General features: G+C 38.6%; 3 protein-coding genes across 3 annotated transcripts; 1 reads left to right on the forward strand and 2 right to left on the reverse strand.

Annotated features, from left to right (window-relative positions):
* Positions 1-1,412: 1,412 nt before the first annotated feature.
* LOC752633 (strongylocin 1) lies at positions 1,413-4,442 on the reverse strand (the record flags this gene model as incomplete). Its single annotated transcript, NM_001170817.2, is given in 4 exon segments — positions 1,413-1,710; positions 3,161-3,235; positions 3,669-3,740; positions 4,259-4,442. Coding segments are annotated over 4 exon segments (252 nt in total). The 3' UTR covers positions 1,413-1,699.
* A 73-nt stretch (positions 4,443-4,515) lies between these two features.
* LOC584709 (arylsulfatase B-like) lies at positions 4,516-12,461 on the forward strand. Its single transcript, XM_030974433.1, has 7 exons — positions 4,516-4,524; positions 5,309-5,495; positions 6,522-6,784; positions 7,787-7,994; positions 8,932-9,193; positions 9,950-10,101; positions 12,137-12,461. The coding sequence occupies exons 1-7, from the start codon at positions 4,516-4,518 to the stop codon at positions 12,403-12,405; spliced, it is 1,350 nt and encodes a 449-aa protein (XP_030830293.1). The 3' UTR covers positions 12,406-12,461.
* Positions 12,462-16,090: 3,629 nt separating this feature from the next.
* Positions 16,091-27,662, reverse strand: LOC584729 (exosome complex component MTR3-like). The gene is made up of 7 exons (XM_030974681.1): positions 27,448-27,662; positions 25,805-25,862; positions 24,533-24,786; positions 23,361-23,421; positions 22,298-22,383; positions 21,499-21,669; positions 16,091-17,451 (listed from the first exon to the last, which is right to left on the reverse strand). Exons 1-7 carry the CDS (start codon positions 27,535-27,537, stop codon positions 17,326-17,328), a joined length of 846 nt encoding a protein of 281 aa, XP_030830541.1. The 5' UTR covers positions 27,538-27,662; the 3' UTR covers positions 16,091-17,325.
* Between the last annotated feature and the right edge of the window lie 92 nt (positions 27,663-27,754).

Genomic DNA, 27,754 nt, shown 5'->3' on the forward strand with positions numbered 1-27,754 from the left:
CGATACAACAAATCGTCTTCTTTCACTAATGTGAAAGCTTCCGCGCTTCGTGCAGGAATGGGCGAAAATGAATTCAGACAAGGATTAAGAGTCGAGAATGGTACATAGGATCGTCTTCTTTCTTTAATCATCTAATGAAACATCAGAGCTTCCGCGCTACGCGCGGGGAAGGGGGGGAATTTGATTAAAACATTAAGGATTAAGAGTCGAGAATGGTACATCGAATCGTCTTCTTTCTTTAATAATCTGATGAAACGTCAGAGCTTCCGCGCTACGCGCGGAGGAAGGGGAACTTGATTCAAGCAAGGATTAAGAGTTGAGAATGGTACATCGTTTCGTCTTCTGTCTTTAATAATCTAATGAAACGTCAGAGCTTCCGCGCTACGCGCAGAGGAAGGGGAACTTGATTCAAACAAGGATTAAGAGTCGAGAACGGTCCAACGAATCGTCTTCTTTCTCTAACAATTAAGTGAAACGTCAAAGCTTCCGTGCTTCGCTTGGGGGGAGGGGGACTCCCCCTCCCTGCACGCAACCCCCTAGGGACCGCACTTCGCGTGCTCACTACCGCCCCCTAAAATGAAATCCTGGCTACGCGCTTGGGAGGGGTGCAACTTGCCACACGCTTGTACCTCTTGATTGCTTTGATCCATTGCCGAAAATATTTTGGCACCTATCATCCCCCCCCCCCCCCCAACCACGGATACAAATCGACACCCTTGGTTGTGAGCCCCAAATTCGCCAAAAAGTTGATGGCAAAATGTCACTAAATTGTATCATATTGTGAAAGAGAATGTCATTTAAGAAACAATTCTGCAAAGATCCCCCCCCCCTCACCAAATAAAATAAATGTGGTTGAAGACAAATATTGATAAAAGAATATGTAATTTGTGTTTAAATTTAAATTTATTTTGATTTTTTTTCTCGTTCAAACAATTCAAATGTTCGTTTGCATGCACATACCATTTAAATCTATGCATATCTGCCTTCGCATACACCACCTGAATTAAATTAAGTCCGTTTTCGCTCAAACCATTAAAATCCATATTCTCACACTCCACTTAAATGTTAAATCCATTTCCTCTTTTTTCACACATAATCAAGTAAATCCCTCCCCCCCCCCCCAGCACATACCATTTAAATCCATTTCACACACTAGTCGTTCAATACACCATAAAATGATACTTGGGTCATTCAACTGTCATTAAACCATGCTATTTATTAAGAATTTAATTAAATATCAATTTCATTCGAAACGATAATAGAATTATTATAACGAAAACAAAAATCGGCATGCAACTACGATTTGACATAGTATAACATTGATTTCAGCTACTGATCTAAATACCCTCTAGATCGGTGGCTTCAAGTTTACTGAATTATGATTCTGTCTAGGCAGTGGAAGCTTTAACGTAAAAGGGGTGTATAGTTTTGTATATGTAAGAAAATAAACAATGATCAATTTATTTGTTTATTGCCTTTGCAAAAGAAAATTGAGTTGTTTGATTTCAGGGATACTTCGAAATTTCAGAATATAAACACTGAAAGATTATAAAAACCAAAGAGAAATGAAATACGCAAGATACGACGGTTTGACATAGTATAGCATTGGTTTCAGCATGTATAGGTCCATGGTTTCAGCCACTGATCTAAATACACTCTAGATGGGTAGCTTCATCTTCCCATGAATGGTGAATCCTGTCTAGGTTGATGCTGCATGTAAGAACAGACAAAGTTGAATATATGAATAAATAATAATCAAGACGTATGGTATCTCGTTAATATCATACTATGGCTTCATATTCAAATTTAAACTAGACGCTGGGCTAAAGTCTTTGTTGAAAATCGGGTTCATGAAAGGAAGTAAGTTTGAGGTCTAAGCTTGTTCCTAATTTTCTTTTAAAACGTGACCTTAGACCCAGGGTTTAATTTAAAGGCCGTCTGTACTAGTTTGGCTAGGAGGGATTACCACCCAGGGAGGTCACTGACATGTGGCTATCTCATCAACTCAGCTCTCAATTGCCATAAGAAAGAGAGGATCATGGGGACCAATGGTCACCGATTAGGCATTGTTTTCTATATAGAGGGAGCAAGAAGATACAAGTAGTACAGTGGGCCTTTAACTGAATTTGTAGAAAACGAATCTTATGGGTTCTCGGCCATTTTTAAATATTTGTTTTTTATAGTTTTCTTTTCATGAACATGTCCAAATGAAGAAGGAGGGAATTTAATCAATGATTAAATTCCGACGACGAACTATGACAGGGAAGAACTTTCTTTACCCTTTTTCGGGTGAAAATACCCGGGTTCAATGAAATGACGAAATTGACATTATAGAGCTAGAGGTGATTGATGATATCAACAAGGCAAAAGCAACATTCACTTCAGATGAAATCAACAAGTGGCTGACTTAAAGATAAACTTGAGTACTGGTACTGATTTCCTTATCTTTCTATGCTCATTACTCCGCCAGTATACATTTTCTTCCGAAATTGTTTGGCACATGACATTTATTTGTAATCTTGAACATTCAGTGTAAATTTCGTTAGATTCTGTGAGAATTCATTTTCTTTTTTTACCACAACTCAAGTTTATCTTTAAGTTCGACAAAAGCTCATATTACATTATAGTGATAATCATGATAAAGGGTGATGCCCATGAAATAGAGAAAATTAAATATTTAAGATCATTTGTGAAAATTGAACCCTTTTCATTATTTTATATACAGCCCCTCCTCCGGCATAGCACTCTCTGGCATACCATAAAGTACACATTGAAAACCAAAGAAGTATGTGCCCGCTACTAATTGTGTCCCGACCCCAGCAGCAATTTTAGTCCCAAAAGTATAACGTGAAAAAGTGATTATATTTTCTTTAATACTGACGAAGAAGTTTGATTAATATGGCACCTGATCTTGATGACAACTTTTCTTCTATTTTCCTGCTTGTCCGTGATATTTGGGTCTTGCCCCCCCCCCCCCCCCGCCGGCCGGCCGGAGAATCTCATGTCCATCATAGGCATCATTATCCCCCTCTTCCTCCCCTTCCCCATTAACTTCTTGACATACCACGGGATGGTTATGCGAAAGAAAACAAATCCTAGTACACCTACTTATAGGCCAAGCGGCAAGATGGTATTTTAAAAATATTTTTGTTTTACTTACGTCGGCATACTTCGGGGCGCTCATGCCTGAAGATCACGGCTCGGCAACATGTTAAGTCCTTGCACGTCTTGTGACCTATACAAATAAATAAATAAGTAACAGAAGAACAAAAATAATCTAGGTGAGATGGAAAAGGATATTGCAGGTTCAATGAACAACGAATTATTAAAAGACAACCATAATTAAATAGCAAAACACTTTGCAATATCTTTCTTAATAATTTCAAGCAGTGTAAAGGTGTCATAAAGTGATGATTTCTGGTACGTCTTGCAATTTATTTCTGGATGATTCGACATTTGCTCCAGGCTTCATTACGTCAAAAGTATAGGGATAAGGTTGCGATTGGGTTTTAGGTAAGGTTTAGGTGTAGGGTAAATAAACTAATACATAAATGATAATGAACTAGTCGCGGAATTCATGAACGTTAAATGAAAGGTTCTTTTTTTTTCTTCAAGTCGTTCCACTCACGCGTTTAATACTTTTTCATAATGTCAGCCTGTATACTTACCGCTGACGGTTTCGCATCTGTTTTTTACGACGCATTTGCGATGATAGATCGAGTTGAAGATTTCCTCCATTTCTGTAAAAAAACAAAAACAATGATAGCGGTAGTAATTGTATCATACTTCTACTACTATTACTACTACTACTACTACTACTACTACTACTACTACTACTACTACTACTACAACAACTACTACTACTACTACAACTACTACTACTACTACTACTACTACTACTACTACTACTACTTCTACTACTACTACTACTACTACTACTACTACTACTACTACTACTACTACTTCTACTATTACTACTACTACTACTACTACTACTACTACTACTACTACTACTACTACTACTACTACCACTACTACTACTACTACTACTACTACTACTACTACTACTACTGTTCTTGTTCAAATTTTGACACGATTTCATGGAAAATTTTGTTCGGGGTAATATAAGATTGAACATTAGAGGAATGTTTTTTCTGTAATCCTTGTTCAATTTCAAGTCTAATCTTAGGTCCACTGATATTAAATTAGAACCCCATCATACTTGGCTTATTCTTGATAACTTCAAGTATATTCTTACCTTCATCGTTATCTGCATCAAGAGGTGCGGCCATGGAGTATGATAGCACCATAACTACCACCAGGAAGACCAAGGATGCGCTCCTGAGATCCATTTCGAAATTGGGTTGGAATGGACTTGTCTTTGGACAACTTCCAAGGAAACTTGCGAACAGCTACTGACTGAGAGATCACTCAACGACACAGCCTTTGGTAACGACAGGCTAAGGTGCAGACCAGAATAAAGCTAGTCACTGGTTTCTTCCACTTTTAATAGGCATGGTCAAGGTTAGGAGTAGAATGGTTGTCATCGATCTTGAAGAACAAGATAGATGGCTATATCCTGGGTGATCAGTTCTTGTTGACTGTGCCATACGGCCTCTAAGACTGGGCAAATGAATCACTTAAGATTAATCACAATCACGCGATGTAATGACTCCGGATCTAACCTTTTCTTTCCGGTCTCGTTCTCCTCTCGATCATTCAATTGTTTTGACTTCTTCTTATTTTATTTTTTTTTACTTCTTCTTCATCTTAACATGTTCATAACATGAACAGTCGGAACCAGGGTCAACCCTACCCTGCTATCAAGAATATAAACCATATTGAAAAACAACCCATCAATCTTGCCTAGATTATACTGGTTAGATATTCATTTCAATTTCATATCAGAGAAAGAAGCAGGCTGCATATAATATTATTTTCTCCCTTTTCTCTCTCTCTCTCTCTCTCTCTCTCTCTCTCTCTCTCTCTCTCTCTCTCTCTCGCCCCATCCCTTCCTCACTCTCTACAATTTATCTAAAAAAAGTCAACGAACCGAGGATGCAGGCTGGCACGTTGACCTACTGGCACGCACGCAGGAGATAGAGAGAGGGAGGGGAGAGAGAGAGCGAGAGAGAGAGAGAGAGAGAGAGAGGGAGAGAGAGAGAGAGAGAGAGAGCGAGAGATAGAGAGAGAGAGAGAGGGGGAAAGAGAGAGAAAGAGAGAGAGAGAAGGAGATTAAAAAATCAGCCCACATATATATTAATATAATCCTATATTTTCATAGTGTTTTATTATCTCACCTATACAGATTCACACTGGCATGCAGCACAGTATAATCTGGGTCGCACAACCACTGTGCCACCCCCTCAGCGACCCCACCATGGCGGACAAGCTCAGGAAGGCTGGCTACGCCACTCACGCAGTGGGCAAATGGCACATGGGCTACTACAAAAAGGGTTGCTGGCCAACAAATCGAGGGTTCGATTCCTTCTTTGGTAAGCATATACCAGCATGGACAAATATTCTAAATGTTCTTATATGCCTTAATTCTTTCAAAAAATATATGTTAACCCAGCAGTGGCGTATTAGCGTGAGGAGTCTACTGGAATGATGGAGGAGGGGGGGGGGGGGGGGTAGGGGGCACCGGTCATACTCCTATGGTCCTGGCGTCTTCTTTTCTCGTTCTTTTTCCCTTCAACCTTGACTTCTCTATTTTGTCCCTTTTATTTTTCTCGACAATCACTTGGGGAGGGGGGGGGGCGTGTACCCCTGCAACTACGCCACTGTAACCCAGTTAGACAAATTGAATAGGTATAGCGGTTTAGTAGCCAGGTGTTTTTAGAGAGAGAGAGAGAGAGAGAGAGAGAGAGTGAGAGAGAGAGAGAGAGAGAGAGAGTATGTGTGTGTGTGTGGGGGGGGGGGGGTGTCAATGCTTTTAGGGCAGGGTATCACGGGGGAATTTGGAAAAGCATGAAATTATACGATTATGGCGACCAAATGGCAACCAAGTGAAACAATAACCAGATTAACCGATGGATACTGAATGAGGAGAAAGGTACACGTCATATGAACTATTGTAGGTCAATTCAAAGCATTACGGATTGACAAATTTCCAGAGTATTTCATAAAGAATATCTTAAACAATTTAATAAACAACTACAATATCAGGTACTTTAACAACATTTTGGTATCTTATAAACCATTCATCGAGTTTATGATAATATAGAATTGCATATACTTTGTTACGGAATGACATATAGAAGGGCAAATTCTGGTTATTCCGTAACAAACCTATTGAAAATACAATATGTTTTAGAAACCAGATTAATGGTTGGTAGGAAACTTAAAACTGTTGTAAAAGAACATCTTACTCTTTCATATATTATATCATTAATTTGTATCATTTAAAATTTCCATGATATATTTTTTTTTCTTCAAAATTGAAAATTCTCCAAAAATTTCACACCGTAACGTTGAAATGGACCATCCCTAACATATTTCTCGTTAACATACTAATGCAGGATTGTTAACGGGTAGAGGGGGTTTCTACACACACAAACACTACGGAGGACACCCTGGATTGGTAGACTCGAAGAATTGGTCCGGGTACGACCTAAGGGACAATCTGGAGCAGGTAGCACAGGACTACCAAGGTGTCTACTCCACCCATCTCTTCACTCAGAAATCACAAAATATTATTCGTCGGCATAACAGGTCAAAGGTCAGTGAACAAAATATGTTCCGTTGTTTAAAATTGTGGTCGGCTTTTGTCATGGGAAAGTTTTGAAGAGGTCGATGATACAGGAAAAACAAACACTATAAGTAAAGTGTAACTTCCGTAACAAATTAATAGAAACCATCTAACAGTTTCCAACGTTTGTTCGCAGGAGTCATCATAAAAAAGAAAGATAAGAACACTAAAAGAATAGTGTAACTTCCGTGAAAAAATAATAGAAACCATCAAACATTTTCCAACGTTTGTTTGCAATGTGATCAGTAAACAACAAAGATAAGAACCCTTCTCTCCTCTTGCTCGAAATTATAATTGGATAGATTTAAAGATTTCGGAGTATCTATAAACAATGTTTATCTTCCGAATTCACTTTAGATGATTTTTAATAGTACATTTCGATTGACGGATCGAGAACATCGAGATAACTCAAAGGTCGTCGCCCATGATAAACTGAAGTCATCCTGTTCTTGTGACGATTTCTGTGGTGGTTGTTTATGGTCCAGTGGCGATACGTACTCGGCCTCTTCAAGATTTCTAGGGTGTTTCACAAAGATCCTAAGTTGAATTTATCTCTAAGTTGAACTTATCTCTAAGTTAGACTTAACAATTATGTAAAGCCGTTAGCATCTTTGAAAATATTTTGTAAAAGTCATATCAAAAGGCATAAAATGTTGATTCAAATCATTCACATTGTTTCTTATCAAGAAAATTTCATGTTCTTGATGTGGAATTTATGAAAAGTCTTGAGTACTTACATTTTTTGCTTTTTGATATATTTTATTTTAAGGCTACAAATAGCTCTCCATAATGTTTAAGTCCAACTTAGAGTTAAGTTTGACTTAGGATCTTTGTGAAACACCCCCAGGTCTTTACCTCGCACCTTTCTATATATAATCCTGCCATTGGAATAAATATTGAAAAGCAAACTTCCAAATTACATTAGATATGCCGAAAACTGTTCATAATACCGAGAAATTGCCATAACTTTTTAATATGATAACCATTCTGGACACATCATGTTCTTTAAGTTTTACATGTTCTGTGAAATTGCAGCCACTGTTCCTCTACCACTCCTTCCAAGCTGTCCACTATCCGCTTGAGGTCCCTCCCCGGTACATGGAAGACTTCAACTACATTGCTGATGAGCGGAGACGGACCTACGCCGGCATGGTGAAATGTATGGACGAAGCGGTCGGCAACCTCACCAGAACGCTGAAGAAAACCGGATTGTGGAACAACACCATAATCATCTTCTCTTCAGGTAATACAATTCCGATAGTCTTTTTTATGTACCACGTACGCGAAAAAAAGAAGAGCAATTTTTTAACCTGATGCAATGCCGAAGGTGCACCTCTGGTTAAAGCAGGTGTTGCTCCGCCCTTCTGTCTTTCCGCGGGTCTTGCGTTGTACAGTGTAGATACCGAGTGCAACGCACTTTCACTGAAAATAGTAGTACTAGCTACACAGTGTAACGAACTTTTCTTCTCCCATCAATGATGAGCGAACTATTTTTCATCACGTAATTTACTTTTGACCAATCGTAGAGCAAGATTCTTAGTAAGTGGAATATAATATAGTATTTCTATAGAAAGAAGAGCAATTTTTTCGACGACGCGCATGTGTTAAAAATTCAGGCTTAACTATAGTAATAATAATATTAATAATGATTTTGTTATTCAGTGAAACCCTATCTGCATTATTGCCGTTATTCCTGAGGGCCCTGTAATTATCCATATACACCAGGGCGGAGAGTGGCAAATGTGGAATTAATATCTCGCCAAAGGACGTTAGTGCCGAGCTGGGATCTGAACCCTCAACCTTTAGATTAAGAGTCAAGTTTAATAACGAACTGTAGCACGACTTCTCCGTGAATGAGTAATCGTCCCCAAACAGTCAAACTTGCTTTCTTACAGTTTTGTTATGGCAAGAATCATAATTATTAGGACCCCTCTTTATGAATATTTTTTCGGAGGCACACTAATCATGCTAATGGCGCAAACTCTTTCCTCCAAATATATAAGTTATAATATAGATATAGTGCTAATCTTTCTTTATTCATTATTTTGATGTCGTTGATCGTTGGGTCTACAAGTAACTTATGGCTCTATACCTCCGAGGATATGCACATTATGTAATAACACAATGTTTGTGAAAAATTTATTTCACCAAAATAAACATCTAGCATTTTTCTTTGGCAGACAACGGAGCTAATTTCAACTATGGCGGTAGCAACTGGCCTTTGCGTGGGATGAAAAGATCCCTGTGGGAAGGCGGTATCAAGTCCGTAGGTTTCATCGCCAGTCCCTTACTGCCGAAACTTGTTCGCGGAACCGTCAACAATAATCTATTTCACGTAACCGACTGGTTTCCCACCCTAGTCAGGGGCGTGGCCAGAGGTAGTCTGAAGGGCACACACCTTGATGGACACAATCTATGGAAGCATCTGCTAAACAAAAAGAAGTAAGCAATGATACACACATTCAAATGTGGTACCTAAATGTAAAAGGGCCAGGGGTGGAATCTGCCTGATCTCCTTTCTGTACTTTCCCCACATTAATAATTCCCTTTTCTCCACATTGACTAGTTCGTAGATCTTTTCCTCATTGTTTAGTTCTTTTTTATTTTCCGCCTTTAATTGCCAATTAATTTGTAGATTTGTTACAGTAATTGACCAGTTCGTGAATATTTCCCCCGATTAGTTGCATGGTTCATAGGTCTCCTCTCAGATTAATTAGACATGTTATTTTGTAGGTCTTTTCCAGGATTAAATATTGTTTAGATCTTTTTTCGCATTGACAAGTTAGTAGATCTATTTTCGGATGAATTGGTTTGTAGATTTTCCTGTCTTCGAGATTTAATCGTGAATACCAACCCGATTTACATTCACTTATTATCGCGTATAATAAGACAAAATTGAAAAATTAGCCCTCACTCTTTCTACAAAGTGTTTGATACATGAATATCATGTTTTAATTAACAATAATTCAGGAACACTTTCAAATACATACATGAATTTAAATGGAATTGCTGCATACTACTTTTTTTTAAATCTAAGTTTTATAATTTCATTGTCATTATTTCGTCACTCCGCGGTCGAGCGAGATCGGAACCATGGGGGCTTCAATCATATTTGGCCATTACCATGTTACTATTTCGCTTGTTCGATGGATTGGTATAATTCCTCCCATTTTCTCCTTTGATTTCTGTGTCTCTCAGGACCCGGGGTAAAGACAGTTGGCCGCGGAAAGAGATACTGCACAACATCGACCCGTATTCTCCTATTTTCAGTGAGCTACCTCGATGGTTTTCAATTAACTTCCCAGCAGCGATTCGTTATGAGAACTGGAAACTTATCACGTCTCAAATCGGTTAGTATGACATTTCTAAAGGAGAAAGGGTGGGGGTTGGGGGTTAACGCCCACGGCCCCCTTCTCAATAAATGTTGAGTATAAACGAATTTACGCGAGACACAATATGTATAGAAAACAATGCTACCCCCCCCCCCGAGCCCTCAACCCCACCCCTTCCTTCTGTAACAATCTTATACCTTACAGGCTTCGATGGAGAAAAAAAGTGTCCCCAACAATGACATTTTACTATCTAATTATTGTTAAATCAGTAAATTCATCTTTTTCGGAAAGGTCCGCTGATGTTGAAGGACATAGGGAATAGGGCGATCCATGAACTTTTTTTTTCGCCGATGTGGAAATATAATTATGTACTTCTTTATACTATATATATATATATATATATATACAGGGGCGGATCTAGCTTTTTGCTAACGGGGGGGTTGACCAATAATGACGATGCGGAGCATCGTCGACGAGCCGCGAAGCGGCGAGCCAATTTTTTTTTGGGGTTTATTTGAACCCCGTAAGTGATGTTTTCCTGGCATCTATTAACACAATGGAGACCATAAAAAGCAGTGCATGAACACGTCCGTATTACACCCCCATGTATGGTAATTTACCCTGTATGCCAACTTTTTTGCATGATTCAAACATACCTTCCAGTAAAAAAAGATGCGAGACTGGATTGCCGCAACTTCTTTGCCCTGTTTGCTTCCATATTGCTTGTCACTACACTCAGACCAGACTGATAAAAAAGTGAGCAACTTGAACAAGTAATCCAGGAAATCTTCACAAAATCCCTACCCAAACGACACTTAAAATATCCCCAAAGTTGCCAAATTTTGACAGAAAATCCCCAAATTCGTTTTTCATAAAACTCAATATTATTTTCATTCCCAAATATTTATTTTTCATCCCCAAAGACTTCAACAATCCCCCAATTTTGTTTTAATGTGGGGATTTGGGGGATGAGAATCGGCAACGCTGGCCTAGCTTGTCACTTCGGCGGTGGCCCGTGTCCTCAAAAAAGCTGATGGGGGGGGGGGGGGGGGGCAAGGGACTCTGTGACATTTTTTCGCCCAACCCCCCCCCCTACCCCAAAAAGAAATAATAATAATAATAATAATAATAATAATAATAATAATAATAATAATAATAATAATAAATGAAATAAATACATAGAAATAGAATAAAATAAAATTACAAGTTTTAAAAAAAAGATAAGATTTAAAAAAATGGTCCCCGGATTTTTTTTTTTTTTTGGGGGGGGGGTTGCAACCCCCCCCCCAACCCCCCCTCTAGATCCGCTTCTGATATATTATATATATATATATATACTTTATTTCCATTATGCTTGTGATCAAGAACGCAGTTCATGTCCACATACTTAGGCCTAGAGCAGAGATCATGCATTCGGTACAACAATACATGAACATAAATTGTTCGATCTGAATCATGATTGCTCCAGGTTGAAAAGTATGTTTATAAATTGATGTATAAGCATACATTTCATTCACCCCCTGTAAGTCTCTGCAATTTTCGACAACGCGTACAAAAGTGAAATGAAATCATTAATTTTGTTCATACAGATAACCGAAAAGAAAGGGTCTAGATTGAAGTAGTCATGTATAAAATGGTCTTCTCTTAGAGATGATTAAAACTGGTAATCGAAGAATAGGATAGGGATGTATTCAAACATACTGAAGCTTTTCGTCTTGCACTCGCCAGCGTAAAGTGCCAGAATGAACAGAAAGCCGAAATCATTTTGGGGCTTTAATAGCTTCCGCTTATAATGTCCGACTTTAGCTTCTTGTTCATTCTTTTGATTCACGCTCATGAGTGCAAGATGAAAAGTTTCAGTATGTCTGTATTCGTTGCTCTTATTCAGTGATCATCTCATTTCCTCTCGCAATTATTTATTTCCACAAGAGCTGCACGAATTGTTTAAGGATTCGTTATACATTATATATTAACACAAATATATCATCATTATTGAATATTGACAATATATGTCACGCAATGACTGAATAACATGCTTGTTTCCCTTTCGCAGGAAACAGAAGCTGGGTACCACCCCCAGAATCCGGGGAGAACACCATCCACTCAACGGATACACCCGAAAAGCGAGTATGGCTCTTCGACATATCCGAAGATCCGAAAGAAATGAACGATTTATCCTTAGAGAGGACAGATATTACTTACTTCCTTTTAAGGCGTCTTGGGTCATATCTACGAGGTTCTGTTCCTATACGATACCCCGGACCAGATATACGAGCGAACCCTTCTCTGCATAACGGTTCGTTTAGCGACTGGATTCTGTGAATATGTCATGAAATTTTCTATACTTAAAGCGATACTGAACTGATGAACATTCAACCCGTACTGTCAAGCGTACCGTTCAGAGCCATCTATATACAGAGTTTGGCCAACCCGGTTCGAGTTGGTCACAATATGGCGACTACTGATTTGTTGGGCAAGCACAAAACAAAAGAATATACGCCATGTTGTGACCCAGTGAAACCAAGTTGGCCAAACTCTGTACATGGCTCTGGTACCGTTTATTGCACAGCGCCATCTTATGGCCAACTTCATTCTACATTCCTCACTAGTAGTTACTTGTGTGTTTAGAGGCTGTGTACATCAATGAGAAGAATCACAACGGTAATGAAATCAGGATCATTCTCACTCGATAAAGATTTGTTGACAATCGTTCATATTTTTTTTATAAATCTTTTTTGCAAAGAAATTGTCAATGACAGGAACGAGATCGCAAAGACTTTCAGAAATCAACCTCGGACAATCTGAAAAGCATACACGTACTGAAATGTTTGAACATAAAAATGACTACGTATTAATAATAATAATAATAATAATAATAGTGGGTTCTTGTATAGCGCTCATGTCTGTCAGACCGTACACTCCTAGCGCTCCCGATTATTACCCTGGCTAATTTAGCATGGCTGCCATGCGGCGATCTTGCATTTCACGGAATTAATTCCTGCCAGGTACCCATTTACATCACCTGGGTTGAGTGTGGCAAATGTAGATCAACGTCATGCTTAAGGACATTAGTGCCGCGGACCTTGTGATCGAGAGTTTGGTGACATATCCACTCGACCACGACCAGGGCCGTAGCCAGAGTTTGATGTTGGGGGGGGGGGGGGGGGCACATGCAATCGATCGACGTCCTGGGGGAGGGGTCCAAAAAAGTTCATCCGATCTTGGACATTTTGGAGGCGCGTGCCCCCCCCCCCCCATGGGTACGTGTTTGACCACGACACCTCTACGTAATCCGAATATGATTCGTATGTGATACACAATAGCATACCGAAATTGGCCTTAATTTGACTTCTCGAAAGTCTTCGCGATCGTGTTTATGGAATATTACAACGAAGCATAATCAAGATTTAGAATAAATATATAAAAAATATTTTGTATTTGTCGTTTCGTATATCAGTCTCTCCTTTCAGGGAACGCAATGCTTTTACTTATGAACGCTAAATGTTGAAGTTGAAAAATCTTGAATCTGACGAAGTGTCAGCTCTTTAACCTTCATCAAACTAAACATTCCATTTTCAAGAGAATTACAGGTGTATATAGTCTGGGCAAAGAGAGGGGCACTGTGGGCGACTTTACAGTATATAGAGTATACGCTCATTTCTGCAAAGCAGTCTTTTTAAAAATTAAAATTATAATAACATTAAATAAACAAAAAACAACAAATAAAAATCATCATCGTCAACAACAACAAGGGTAGCTTGGTAAGGGCTAAGTTAACGATGCCCTTTCTATAAATATTTCAGTAAAATTAAGAATGTTCTTAGTTTGAGAATTCATAGTCAACCTATATTTTATTGGTACATTTTGGCTTCCCCAGGTTTCTTCATTATAATACTTGTCTCACTTTGTTACCGTAACGTAGTCTCCAGGTTATGAAAAGCGAAATCAATGATGTCAATTTTTGTTTCAATTTTAGTTTATTGTCCAAAGGAAATATTCTATGCTCACATGCAGTTAACCTACAACTTTACATAACATATACATAAATATCGTTGTAAAGATAAGTATCATTACATAGACATTATAGATAGTATTCTTCTGCTAAAAAAAAACCTTTTTAATACTTGTTTGTCCTATAAAAGCGTAATGACCGATGTTTCATTTGTGTAATGTTAAATAGCCTAGCTTGCAGAAGATCGAGGTTAGTTTATTATACTTTGTGTCATATGAAAATGCAATCGTTTTTTCAATGTTTACAGATGAAATTCGCAGCTGTAATTTTTGTCTATCGTTGTTGTTTTCAGGAATAGCTTGAGGGTGTATTTATAATTTTCGACCTTGCAAGTTTATCAACTTTACCATTATGTATTCTACGATATACTATTGAATCTCTTCTCGAAAAACGGGTAATAATTCGGTCTCTCTCAATTTTTTTAAAATTACGAGGCCTGCAAACAGTTGGAAAGGCGATGGGGTATTTAGGTACGCCATTGTCGTGTGAGATTCGATGCAGTTCCGGGTTCCGAATCGGAGCGCTGATTCGATTCCCGGTAAAAGAAAATTCGACTGAAATCACCTATCCGCCGATACGTGTCGGACTGCAGATCATATCAGGCTTTGGCTCACGGTTTCTGCCAATAAAATGAAGTAGATTTCTATAGTTGATGTCAGGTGCAAATGTTCCCCGATCGAATGGTGATAACACGGGAAATTGGTGTTTCATAATTCATTTATTTGCATTTAGTCAATGCAATGGGACTTTTCTATTATACTGAGACATGTTTCAAGGAAATTTTACTCTGTCAAATTGAGCTGGACGATGTGTCTTGTTGTCTTTAGTCCACGAATTTAAAATATTGGATATGTTTGTGTGTAAAGCAGCTTCGGCGTTAATTGACTATGCTACCCTGTTTTTTTAAACAAATGAATAAATGATATTAATGACGACATATTCATGATGTGCATACTTTGTAAATATTCAACAAAGAGAAAACATTGAAAATGACATATATATTTTGTATTCTAACGCTACAAAACTGAGAAAAAAAGCTAATCAGACTGCAAGATGGAACATCAATATTAAGTCTTATGTCAGCGTTACTTGTAAGATAGCAAAACACCGGCTTATAAAAAAAAAATCTTCACGAGATTTTGTTAACAAAATGACCGTAAGACTCCCAAAACATGCGTATGTCAAAAACAGACCTGGAAAAAAGAGAAATGCAAGTCCTCCAAATAAACTGAATTTTGTCAATTTACTTGCAGATTTCGTATACCCTTTTTTTCAAAATTGAAGGAAAAAAAGTATATGAGAGCATATTTGTAGTAGAGGATGCAATATGTCAAAATGAACTTCGCACAAAAGCTCAGGTCGGAACTAAAGTAAGATCGAACTTATTTCAATGTGCTGGTGGGAGGTATTAAGAACTAGAAGTTTAAACTCTCTCCCCTACTTTTTCTCGATATCCCCTCCATTTTTACGTTTCTCCTCTCCCTCAAATCCTCTCTATCTCTCACTCACTTTCTCTCTTTCCCCAATCTCGTATATATCCATTCAATCTCTCTGTTTTCCCTATTTTCCATCTCTCTTTCTTTCTCTTTACTCTTTTTCCCTCTCTCTCTCTCTCTCCAGTAATCTTGTATATATCCTCTCTTGATCTTCCTCTTTCTTTCTCTCACTTGTCTCTCCCGCTCCCATACACTTTCTCTTTCCAATTGTCTCGTATATAATCACCCAATCTCCTACCACGCCCCCACCCCCTATATCCACCCAATCTCTCTCTATTTTCCCTCACTATTTTTTTCGTCTCTCTTTCTTTCTCTTTACTCTTTTTTCCCTCTCTCTCCAGTTCTCTCATCTATATCCACCTAGGCCTCTTTTTATCTCCAACTCTCCTGCTGTTGCCCCCCATCTCTCTTCCTTTCTATTCTCTCCCTTTCCCATTTATTCCTCAATTCATGCCAGAACTGCATGTACACCAATCAATGGATAGCAAAACGATATGCCTCTCATTAAAAAGACATGAGAAATGTTCCCTTTATTACAAGATTTACAAATATAAATTGATGTTTGAAACATCCTTAACAAGTAAAATACATGACAGGATTATTAACCTCTTCAGTGCTGCGAGCAGCAAATCCCATGTTCTGAATGATGTGTTTGAAGTAAAAAGGTCTATATTTTTCTCCAGAAGCAGAAACCGTAACCTCTTTGAAGAAGGTTTTTTCCTTTCCGAAGAAAATATATAAGTCCAATTTATCACAGAAGCATTTAAAGATGTTCATGCGTGGGTATATAGGCAAAGTAAAGTAGACAACTTGGCGATCACTACATAACATTGAGCCCATGGGTATTACACTCCTGTGCGTACGTCCGTGTGCTGCCCTCTGTATACCCACACTTGAGCAACTTTAACGTCAAACATTCACTCCTGAAAGTCCAATTATGACAATTATTCAAAATGTTACCGGGAAGGTGTTAAACAAGCTTTTGCCAAAACATGTTGGGACTTGTTATAACAAAGTCTTGCTCTGCTACAAATATGAAAACCTGAAAATAAATGAATTACAAGCTCATTTCCCTCTCCACATGTGTGACCTACCCTCGTTTGCCGGCACAAACTCTTGTCAGTCACAGTGCTTAACAGTAGGGCGCTTTCGCAAACATGACGGAAGGCAAAGACGACGGTAGCACAAGCGAAAAAACAATCTGCGCATGCCCGAACCAGAATTTTCTCCGTCCTGTTGATTTTCACGACCGTACGCGGCCATGATAGCGTTCGTTCCCTAACCACGATGGAAGAGCTGTATCGCAGTAATTCTCCCGTCGTCTTTGCTTCCCTCGTTTTTGCGAAAGCGCTCTAGTGTTTGCACTGCAAGACTAAGATGACGGTAAACTGCACAGGCTCTGTACTTACGCTGCTCCAGACACAACCGGAGACATTCAGAGCCAGGCTCTGCTCAAGGCTTTAGTAATAGTAGTAAAGTGTCAAATTGGACTGTGTTCTTGCAGACTAATCTACCCTGGATCAATCCTTGATAATCCATGACCGACCCAAGTAGTCAATCCAGTATAAGAAATAGGTATACGAGGTGATCTCTTAACCCTTATAACTCTTCACATGTATGGTTGCTCAGCTGAAATCATCAAAAACTTCACTTAATTTCAACATAAGAGTCTGTTATAGGTTACAGCCTTAATGCTTTCATATGGTCCACCTGACATAGCGCCGTCTATCAGTGTCATGATGCAGGAGCTTCGTCCATGGGGGACTCCACTGGTGACTTTAATTTCTTGACCGATTTCTTCAAGCACTCGTAGACAACTTGGTAGTAACGTTCACACACATCAATACACTGCTGTAAAGCCTGTGACAAGGAAGATAAGAAGTTATATCATTACCTTAGAAAGTCCTTCAATATCACAATCTCTTGCCTGTCCTAATAAAGTGTGCCTTTACATTAGCGCTAGAATATAACAACACTTCTCTTTTAGTAATGCCATCAAATTGACTGTATAATATCTATATTTTATCAGGTGTTGCAGATGTATTATGGTAACAGACTATATGTTTTCAGCTAAAGGAGCACAGTGGCTACAACATAACAGTGATCTTGTGGTGTTGTGGAGTGTTGCCAGTTTCCAGTTATACACTGTTAATTTATATAATATGTTTTCTTTGGATTTTCTTATCCTGACCTGGATGGAGTTGAAGGGGTGTGGGAAGGAAGACCTGTGGGTCATGGTAATTTAGTTAACCTTTTCCAAACCCAGGCAGCCCCATCATCTCTGATTCAGGTCCTTTCTTTATCATGTATATATATATGTTCCTGTAATTGCTGTAATTTGCATATTACTCTGTATTGTTCTTGTATTTTGAAATGCCGAATAAATAATAATAATAAAAAGTTGTTCAGAAATCAACTGTAGATTGATTAAACAGATCAAGCTAATATCCTTATCAATATATATCTAGCTTTATATCAAGGGAGGAAACCTGTCTTTCCTTTGTAATATGTAAAATATCAACCCCCCCCCTTTTAATTAAAAAATATAAATATATGTTAGTATTACTTGTGTGCCTGGTGCACTCAATTGCCAAGACTTATTGGCTTTTAAGGATGCACCATTTAAACTATGGTTTCTGCTTTCATATTTTCTTTATATTTTGAACGTTATTATGTAAATTTATATGTAATTTCGATATTGTTATCTGTTATGACATTCCATCTTTTGTCTTTGTGTATATTGTCCTGATGAAGGAAACAAATGTCAACTAAAATGAAACAAATTGAAACTAGAAATTTAATTTGTCATGGGGACGAATTAGGTGGTCTGTCTTCAATTCTTATGATCATGCTCATCTTCAATTGAATTACCCAATAAAATGATGTTAATGTAAAATGATGTATTGAGATATGAATTGATGAATGAAGAATAATGGATCAAGTGATATTAGGGTAATAATAAAGTAAATATGGTTGTTTATTACATTATTTGCGATTGTACGTGTTTTAATATTCAAAGGAGATGGTATAGTGAAAGTTCAAAAAGAAAAAAAAGTGAAGAAAAAAATTGTTGGAGACGCCCGGACTCGAACCAGGGACCTCGAGGTCGGAAGTCAAGTGCGTTACCGATATACCAAAACATTTCCCATAGCGATTACAAGTAAACGGAAAATTGAATTATCAAATCCCACTTTGCAAGTGAGATATGAGCATGATCCCGGCCCGGCCCCCCCACTCAGGTTTCGAAATGACCGCATGCGTGTTGCCAAAATGTCCGGTAAAGGGGTACTTTTCGTGCGACAAAGTCCGGCCCGAGAAATGTAAAAAAAGGGGGTGTATTTGACTTTCACCCGGAGATTTCTTTAAAAAGGGGGTGTTTTTCTCTCATCTGTTTGTAATTAAAAAAGGGGGTTATAAAATATCTTGAAGTTGAACATAGAAAAATTGATGAAATCCCGCGATCAGATTTCAGAAATTCCTGCTAGTTTTGAAAGCTCATTCAGGATTATTTCATTATGAAAAGTAAAATCAGTGAGTCCCATGCACTCCCGTCCCAGTACGGCGGCAGTACGGACTTCTCGAAATCTGTGTGAGAGAGAGAGAGAGAGAGAGATAACAACAGAACGTATAGTCTGTACGGTGCATCCGCTAGCTGCACGCTCAGCATGCACATCGGGCTAGGCTCGGCATCAAGCCGGGGCATCAAGATGGGGTATGAGGCGTGGGCCCTGCCAAAATTGTCATGATTGCGACGTCTTTGAGCAGGACCCACAGTCTCCTCGTTGTGGATATTGTGGCCGTCTACCTGTGGCTCACAGGGTGGCACATTCAGGTGAGTAGTTTGCCCTATAGTTTGATCGCAATAGTAACACTTTCAAACTCATTTTCCTACACCCATAAAAATGAATATGTGGGACTTGGATCTAGACCTATGTAGTTTTGTACTGTAGGCCTAGTGTAGGCTACCCTAATTCACACACAGCTGCATTAGTAATACTATCCTGGCTGTGAATTAAAGGAATCGTTAAACAATGTTAAATCTGAGATGCAAGGCCCTATATGTTATCAGTGTCTGTGATATGGTGTAATATTGAAGCCCTAAAAAGAATTGTGCTTCAAAATGATCAAGAAGAAGAACTTGAAGAAGTGCCAACCAGTAATGACAGCTTATCTGAGATGAGGGGGGGGGGGGGGGGGGGGGGGTGTCTGCATGTCCTGAGATAGGGGGGTACATTGAGCAGCGTTCCGGATTTAGGGGGGTCTCCAAGGCAGGAAAAGCCAGTGAAAAGCCTGCGAAAGGGGGGTTCGGAAATGTTGGCAGTGCTCAGATAGGGGGCCTTTTCAAAAAGAGGGTACAAGCATACGCGTATCCTAAATAACACTGAGTTGGGGGGGCCGGGGATCTTGGCATCTGATCGAAAAATAAAGGGCACACTTGTGATAGCTTATTGTCTCAGCTACAACATACTCAAAGCTCAGCGAAAACAAAGCTAAAACGACGAAGATATTGCTCGCAAAAGACAGGATGTAGAATCCAGTTTTGAGAAAAAGTCATGTCCCATAGAGAATACACGCAAAATGTGAAAAATTGACATGCCTCCTTTAATCGCAAAAATACGCCATAATGCTTTCGTCAAAATGAAATATCGTGATGACTGCATTTGTAGAAATTATTCTCAGCTAGAACATATCAAAATTTGGAAGAAAATTGATCAATATTTACAGAGATACAATCAATTTTCCATAAATATGCTGACGTCATAATATGCAAATTGAAATTTTGAGTTCGGAGGCCATTATGATGACGTCATGAGTTAATTGAGGGTCAAATGAGACATGAAATCCTATCTCCAATTCATACTCTATCAAAATATGAACAAAAAATTGGGTCCACCTTGCATCCTAAAGCGCTACAATGGATTTTGTATAGGCATGTTTTTGCCCATGTATGCTATGTATTACAAGAGCTCGCACGCACGGAAATCATCTTAAACGGACGCTCATTCCGTTAGTAATGGGCAGAAAAAGGTGAAAAAGGTATCAAAATGCTTGAAAAAATGTGCCAAATATGATGACAGAGAAAATTTGGCGATTCTATGTTGGAAAATACCAGTACGCGCTAAAACGCACGCGCGTGCACGTTTTTTTGCAAAATGCTTAAAATGGCCTGAAACATATATGCAAAATGAATTTGAGACGATTTTGAGCATTTTTATTTTTTGAGCGCGCGCTGACGCGCGGACGTACGCATGCGCGCGCGTTCTTTGACCTGAAATTGACCAGACGGATATTGACCTTGATCATGATAAACATGAATAAGAAATGCCTTTTCGTTATGAAGATATGATCATGAGTTGAAAGAACCAAAAAAAACACAAAATGGCGCCTGGATGACGTCACAAAGACTTGATGACCTTGAAAATGTTCCTGTCACGTGTTATGGCAATGACCTATGACTGTGCCAAAATTGGACGAAATTGACTGAACCGATCTGAGTTATCATCGGAACAAAAAAGTGTGGAGAAATAAAAATAAATAATAATAATAATAATAATAATAATAATAAGAAAGAAAATTCCGACGAAAACAATAGGTGATCTGTCGTAAACGACAGACCACCTAAACACCTACAAAGGCTACTATAAGAACATACCAATGTAAAGTCGTCCTTTAAAGCCCCACTGCACTACCATAGCTACTTGCGCCCTCTATATTGCAAACAATATTTCATCGGTGCCTGTTGGTCCCCTATGATGTTTTTTTTTTCTTATGGTAATTGAGAGCTGATTTGATGAGATAAACACCTGTCAGTGACCTTGCAAGGAGGTCTAATCCCCCCTGGCCACACTAGTGCAGACAGGTTTTAAAGTTTCGTTTTAGGACCAGACAAGAGATTTGATAGCTTACCTTGATAGAGTCTTCACATTGGAGCTGTCCTTGTTGGACCGAGCACGAGACTTGTTTGAGAGAAGGAAGAAACCCCACAGTGACGATTGCTTGTGTATCATCTGTAGACTCTGACTCGGCAGTTTCATCAAATGCTGTTGGATCTAGCAGCAGTGTTTCTCCGGTTTGTCTCTGAAATGATTAACACATCAAATGATTCAACACAAATTGCAGCAATGAAACATGTAAGAAAATGACAAATACTGCTTATTCATAGGACTCCTAACCTCCAAAATCTGTTCATGAAACTTGAAAGCTCTTGACCTGTTCAAAGCAATACTGAACTGATGAACTCTCTGCCTTAGCATAACGTTTATTGCACAGCGCCATCTCATGGTTCAAAAACCCACACTACCCAATCAGTCTTATGTAATATATATCCAACCCTTCCAAATTACTTCAAGACACTTCCATCACAGTGCACTTGCCTTAAGAGCACTCAAAATCTTTTCCTTAAATCCCCACCGTACTGCTTGTAGCTACTTGCTCCCTCTATATAGAAAACTTCCGCAATCGGTGCCTGTTGGTCCCCCATGATCATCTTTTTCTCATGTTATTTGAGAGCTGAGTTGATAAGATAACCACAATTGGGCAAAAAGAATTTCCGTTTCGGTTTAATAAAATTTGGAGTGGACTATTAGGCTATTATTATTATTATTATTATTATTATTATTACATGTGCAGTGACCTTGCAGGGTGCTCTAATCCCTTCTATAAACTAGTACAGATTAGCTTTAAATGATAGTGATAAAAGACTTACCAACGAACTGCCAATAACAAGGTCATACATCTCGATCCCAGCATTTGCAACGGCAATGGATGCGCATGTAATGGCTGCTGACAGAACTGTACCAAAAAAAAAAGATCTATGATTGCATTGTGTTCAGCTTTCAATGGAAAACAAAAGAAATAGCGTAAAAACCAGAAACTTACATGACATGAAAACTTTCACAAATGTAAACAAGAGCAATCTCAAATCGTAAAAATTTGGTGTTGAGCCAGTTGTGTGTTTCAATTATTTCATACCATGCAAAGATTTGCCAATCTTTACTACCAGGGTAGTAAAACTACTAAATGAACAATGAATATGCATGAAAGCTCTGGTTTTCCAGTATATTTTGTTGAACCCTCATGTCTTCTTATTTTGAGCGTGTGGGGGGGGGGGGGGGGGGGGGGGGGGTTGAAGGTTTATGATTGTGTGCTGTTCTTCAAATTCTAAAAGATCCGTTTGTGGAATGTCAGCCAGCCCAAATGGAAAAGGCAGCATGATTGAATGCCTCATTCACACTGGTTTATAAAATGGTTGATGTTTCAGCCAAACCTACATTCACACTAGCACAGATCTCCATGAACGTACAGCATGGGAAACAGTTCGTATTAATTAAAGTGTAATAACCACCTCAATAAATCATTTGTGTATAGACAGAATGTCTAAATCAACCTAAAAAACTTCACCCGGCAATCTTTAGGCTACCGGAAAGAAGTATGAAAAAAGTGAAAAAGAACATAAAACCATGGAGATAAGAATCTCCATGATAAAACCATGTGTAGCCGTGCACAGGAACCAAGTCTAAATTGGGTTCTGTGTGGGCCTTATTCCAAGCTAATGCGTATGGGTGGCATTAAGAAGTCTTCTCACCTGTCACTTTTATGTTTATTGAGAGTGTACATGTATCTAAACTTGCAAAATCTCTTCACAGAAGAAATATCTTAAACTCATATTCGGAATGTAGTATTATGGAATATGGAACCACTAACATACAGAATAATTTACTTTTTGTTACTGATTAGTAGACTTTGATACAGCACACGTGTAAACTTACCACTCCCATCGTTTTCAAGTACTGTGATAAATATATCAACTTGGGACTTTGGTATCTTGTGCTGTAAAACAAAATAAATGAAATGAAAGACAAAAAAGGGGTTAACGCCTTTCAATTTTCCTCTCTTCTTCCTTCTATACATCATCCTTCACTAAAAAAATACACACCCTCAATAGGTGCTTTCCATTTAATCGAATCATAATTGCATAAAATATCACTATTTTTTTTTTTAATAATAAAAATGAATTCATGGATGAATAATGTCAGTGAGTATGTAACCCTTACTATCAGGCCTTAAAAAAAAAAGTTGTTGTATGCCCTTTGCGACCGACCCCAAAATCTTGAAATCTACAGTCCGCTTTTCATAAAAGTTTTTATTTTGTTACCGTTTATTAGAGAAAAAAAAAAATAATAAAGCATTCAAATCTGAGAAATATCAGCACAAAGAGGGAGAAAAAAAGAAAAAGAGAAGTAAAAAAAAAAAATTCTGACCGACCGGCCTATGTTCTGAGGGGAGTGAAAACTAATTTGTGAGCATTATCATTGTTATTATTCTACTCATTCTAATTCTATCCCTCTGCACCTCAGAATAGTTCACTAGATTGATGGAGCATAACAAATGCTGTATTATTATTATTATTATTATGCAAGTGTGGAACAACATCAGAGAAAAAAATGTTCCCTGAAAAGCATGGCTCTTCAAATGTATTTATATTCTAAATATGACAAATACCAGCTTAAAAATGAGGCCCGATTTTCAAGCCACATGTTTGTGTAGTCCCATATACATCTTTCTGTGTATAGTGCTATTTACTTTACCAAGACTGGGCAAACTTTCTTATCATTTTGATGACTACAAAACCTTGCAGTACATACCAATACTTATTTGCTACATGATCAACTTTTTCTTGTTGATTCCACACCATTTTTTTCACAATGCAATCGCATAACCAGAACTCAAATTATCCTTAAGCTTAGGGTTAGGATTGGGCATAGTGTGTGGTCCAGGGTTGCAGTACAGGTTGCAGTACGCGCGCTTAGAAATGCCTGTAAAAAGCACCCTATAAATGTCATTATTATTATTATTATTAATGAAGGAAATTTTCCAGGGAGCAGTTGCTACTGGACCACACATGTCACACCACAAAGTATTAAAGCAAAACAATGCCTACCAAACAAACCGCTGGTTCCAGGGCTTGTTGAACCTGCAACGCCAGGTCCTTCTCAGTGTGACTGGTCAAGTGTCCGTGCCTCACTTCACTGGCGAAGGTGGCGAATTTGAACTCACACCTGAGCTGACCATTGATGACAAAGCCGTCTCTCCGCGGCACCTCTCGCGGCCCATACACAGCGCAGATGACCTTGGTGTTCTTCATCTCCATGTAGCACGATCCTTTGGCCTGACTGACCGCCCCAGCTTTGAGAACTGCAAAATGAGGTGATGCATGATGTGATTTGTTAGCTTGATACATGGTAGAGAGCGTGAAATGCAGTAGTGGGGGAGAAGGGAGGGGAAAATAAGTACAAACTACAAAACTGTGCCAGGTATAGTCAAACCTGTCTATAGTGACCGCCCAAGGGAAAGACAAAAAGTTGTCTTTGTGGACAGGTTCCTTTAGCACATGGTTCAATGAGAAACCATTTTCAAGGAAAACAAAAAATGTGGTTGTTGTAGACAGGTGATCACTAAGGTAGGTTTGACTGTACTTGTAGCCCAAGCCCAAGCAAACTTTTGAAGTACTTTGTAATACAATCTTAATTTTTTGCAACATAATTTGTTGAATATAACATCTTGAATTGAATTAAATTGTTTGGTTTATTGTAAAATCATATCAAACAAGCAGCTCGCAGTCTGAAAATGATCAATTTACAAAGAAATTTAGAATATAGAGAGATACAAACACATACAAAACTAAAATACATATATTGTAAGTCAACTTTTGCAGAAATTACATAGCATTGGTAAGATAAAATGGAAATTGCAAAACAAAGTTACATGTATGTGTTTATTAAATGCAGTAATACACTTTTATGTTGAAAGACCAAGACTGTGAAAGGGAGAGAAAGGGAGAGAATGGAGGGGGAAAATAGAAGTTGTTCGAGCGAAAGAGTTCAGAGAGTATTCAACAATTGCTATAAAAACATTTCTATTACAAAAAGTGAAATTAAGCATAAACATATGTATTGGAAGAGATGAAATGTAAAAATCAAAATGACAGTCTCTTTTCTGTTTTCCCCTTATAAATGTAATGACAGCATTTGTATAAGAGGACTAAAAGCTAATTCTCAAGCAAAAAAACAATAACAGCAACAACATAATGCAATAAACTAAAAATAAACAAACAGATTTAAAAGGTATCATCGGGAAATAAAAGTAGAAAACTGACCTAGGTCTACTCGTGAACAGGTATGCATGAAAATTGTAATCTTAAATAACTACTCACATATTGGTCTGATTTCTAGAGGTGATCTTCCATCTTGTCGCTTTCCTTCCTCTAGTAGCTACATGAATTGAAAATAATAAAAAGGAAGAGAATGATTTATCTTATCATTATTTCTTAAAGAGTATCATTCTAATATTTATATAATATGGACTGGCCTTGAGGGAGATATAACATATATTTCCCAAACTAGACTCATATAGCCCCGAGTCAAAGACGAGGGCAATATGGGTCTTGTGAGGGCAATATATGTGGCATCTCCCGAAAGTTAAGCCAAGCAATATTGTTATTGTTATCAAAATCAGACATCTAGAGCAAATACATAAATCAACCATGACATTCTCAAAGAACTGAACAAACCAGCACTATGCATCCAGTGCTTGACAAAATTTTTGATACACTGCAAACAGTGTGCCTTTGGTGTGATTATTATTACGTCACAATAGATTCCGCGCAAAGTGCGCAGGTTCTCGTACACATAATAGATGCGCAATGAAAATGACAAAATACGGTGCAGTTAATATGGTCTTATATTTCCTGCTTTTTAACACGTAAAGTCCATAGATCTAGGCTTTTTCATGAGAGGGTATACGGTATAATATTTACTGCTTAGCTTTTAGGACTAGATCTAATACAGAGACGCCAAGTTCAAAGATCGGCAATGCTAACATTTTCATGATTCGGCCCGCGAGTGTGCGTGCGAGGGTATAACACACGTTTAAGGTATAGCGTTTTTTCGAAATCAAGCACGCGCGTCTTGCGCGAGTGTTTTCAGACCCTCGAAATACGTGATGTCACGCCTAATGCTCGACACTTGGTAGCTCTGCTAATAATATGATTTTGTAAAACCACTGCTCAGCTGTCTGACACGGGTTATAAAGTAACAAGTTACAGCATGAAATGACTGGCAGTTAATTAGGAGTGGCATTTCTCTTAGACTAGAGTTATCAATGAAATATAGGTCTAGATCTAGGCCAGCGGAAATGTTTTCTTGCACCACCACACTTTTTAGTTATGGGTCAAAGTTTGGATAGACTTCTGAACTAGTGCCAAATTCTATTAGTTTCTTGACATTTCCTATCTTTATTCTGATTATCTTTGCTAAGACTAAGAGGGTCTTCACAACAGACAAAGACCCCAAAGCAAAAGGCAAAGGCAGAGCCACACAGGCGCGGATCCACGAGCCCAATTCTTTCGGCCCGGCTATGGCAAGCCCTTTGTGTAAAAACTAGATAAACTCTGTTTTTCTCAGATAAACTCAGTTTATCAACAGATAAACAGAGTTTATCAGATAAACGGAGTTTATCAGTTGATAAACTCAGTTTATCAGAAAAACTCAGTTTATCAGTTGGTAAACTCAGTTTATCATTGATAAACACAGTTTTTCTGATAAACTGAGTTTATCTAGTTTTTACACAATGGGCTTGCCATAGCCGGGCCGAAAGAATTGGGCTCGTGGATCCGCGCCTGGAGCCACATGCCATCGAGATCGACATTGCCATTTCACTGGCAGTGCAGTGGCATTCATCACCAACCCGATGGACAACTGCACCGACGGACACGGGCACCACAGAGGTAAGGTTCCGTTATCGTCAGCAGCACCCCTGCTCTTCAGATCTAGTCGGCGATAAAATGGCTCTACTTACCGCTGGTTGAACTGTATTGGCCCTTTTCTTATACAGAAAAGTACTCTGCGACGCATCTGGCCCTTGAATTCGTTTGGTATCCGTCGGCATTGTAAATCTATTTTTTCCGTTTCCAACTAAATTTTAAAGTTTCCAGCACTTTGAAGTTTTAGCAGCATGCATGCGCCAGCTGTTCTTAAAGGATGTGCTGTCATGAGATACTTTCGGGTTCAGCGATGACGACCCGATAAAGTGCTAAAGCAGTTATGTGCTAAAACACGGGGGGGGGGGGGGGGGCGTCTTTAAAATTGAACGTGGACTATGATTA

The sequence above is a fragment of the Strongylocentrotus purpuratus genome, unplaced genomic scaffold (genome assembly GCF_000002235.5).
Source record: "Strongylocentrotus purpuratus isolate Spur 01 unplaced genomic scaffold, Spur_5.0 spur5_scaffold_7, whole genome shotgun sequence".
Classification (NCBI taxonomy): Eukaryota; Metazoa; Echinodermata; class Echinoidea; order Camarodonta; family Strongylocentrotidae; genus Strongylocentrotus; species Strongylocentrotus purpuratus.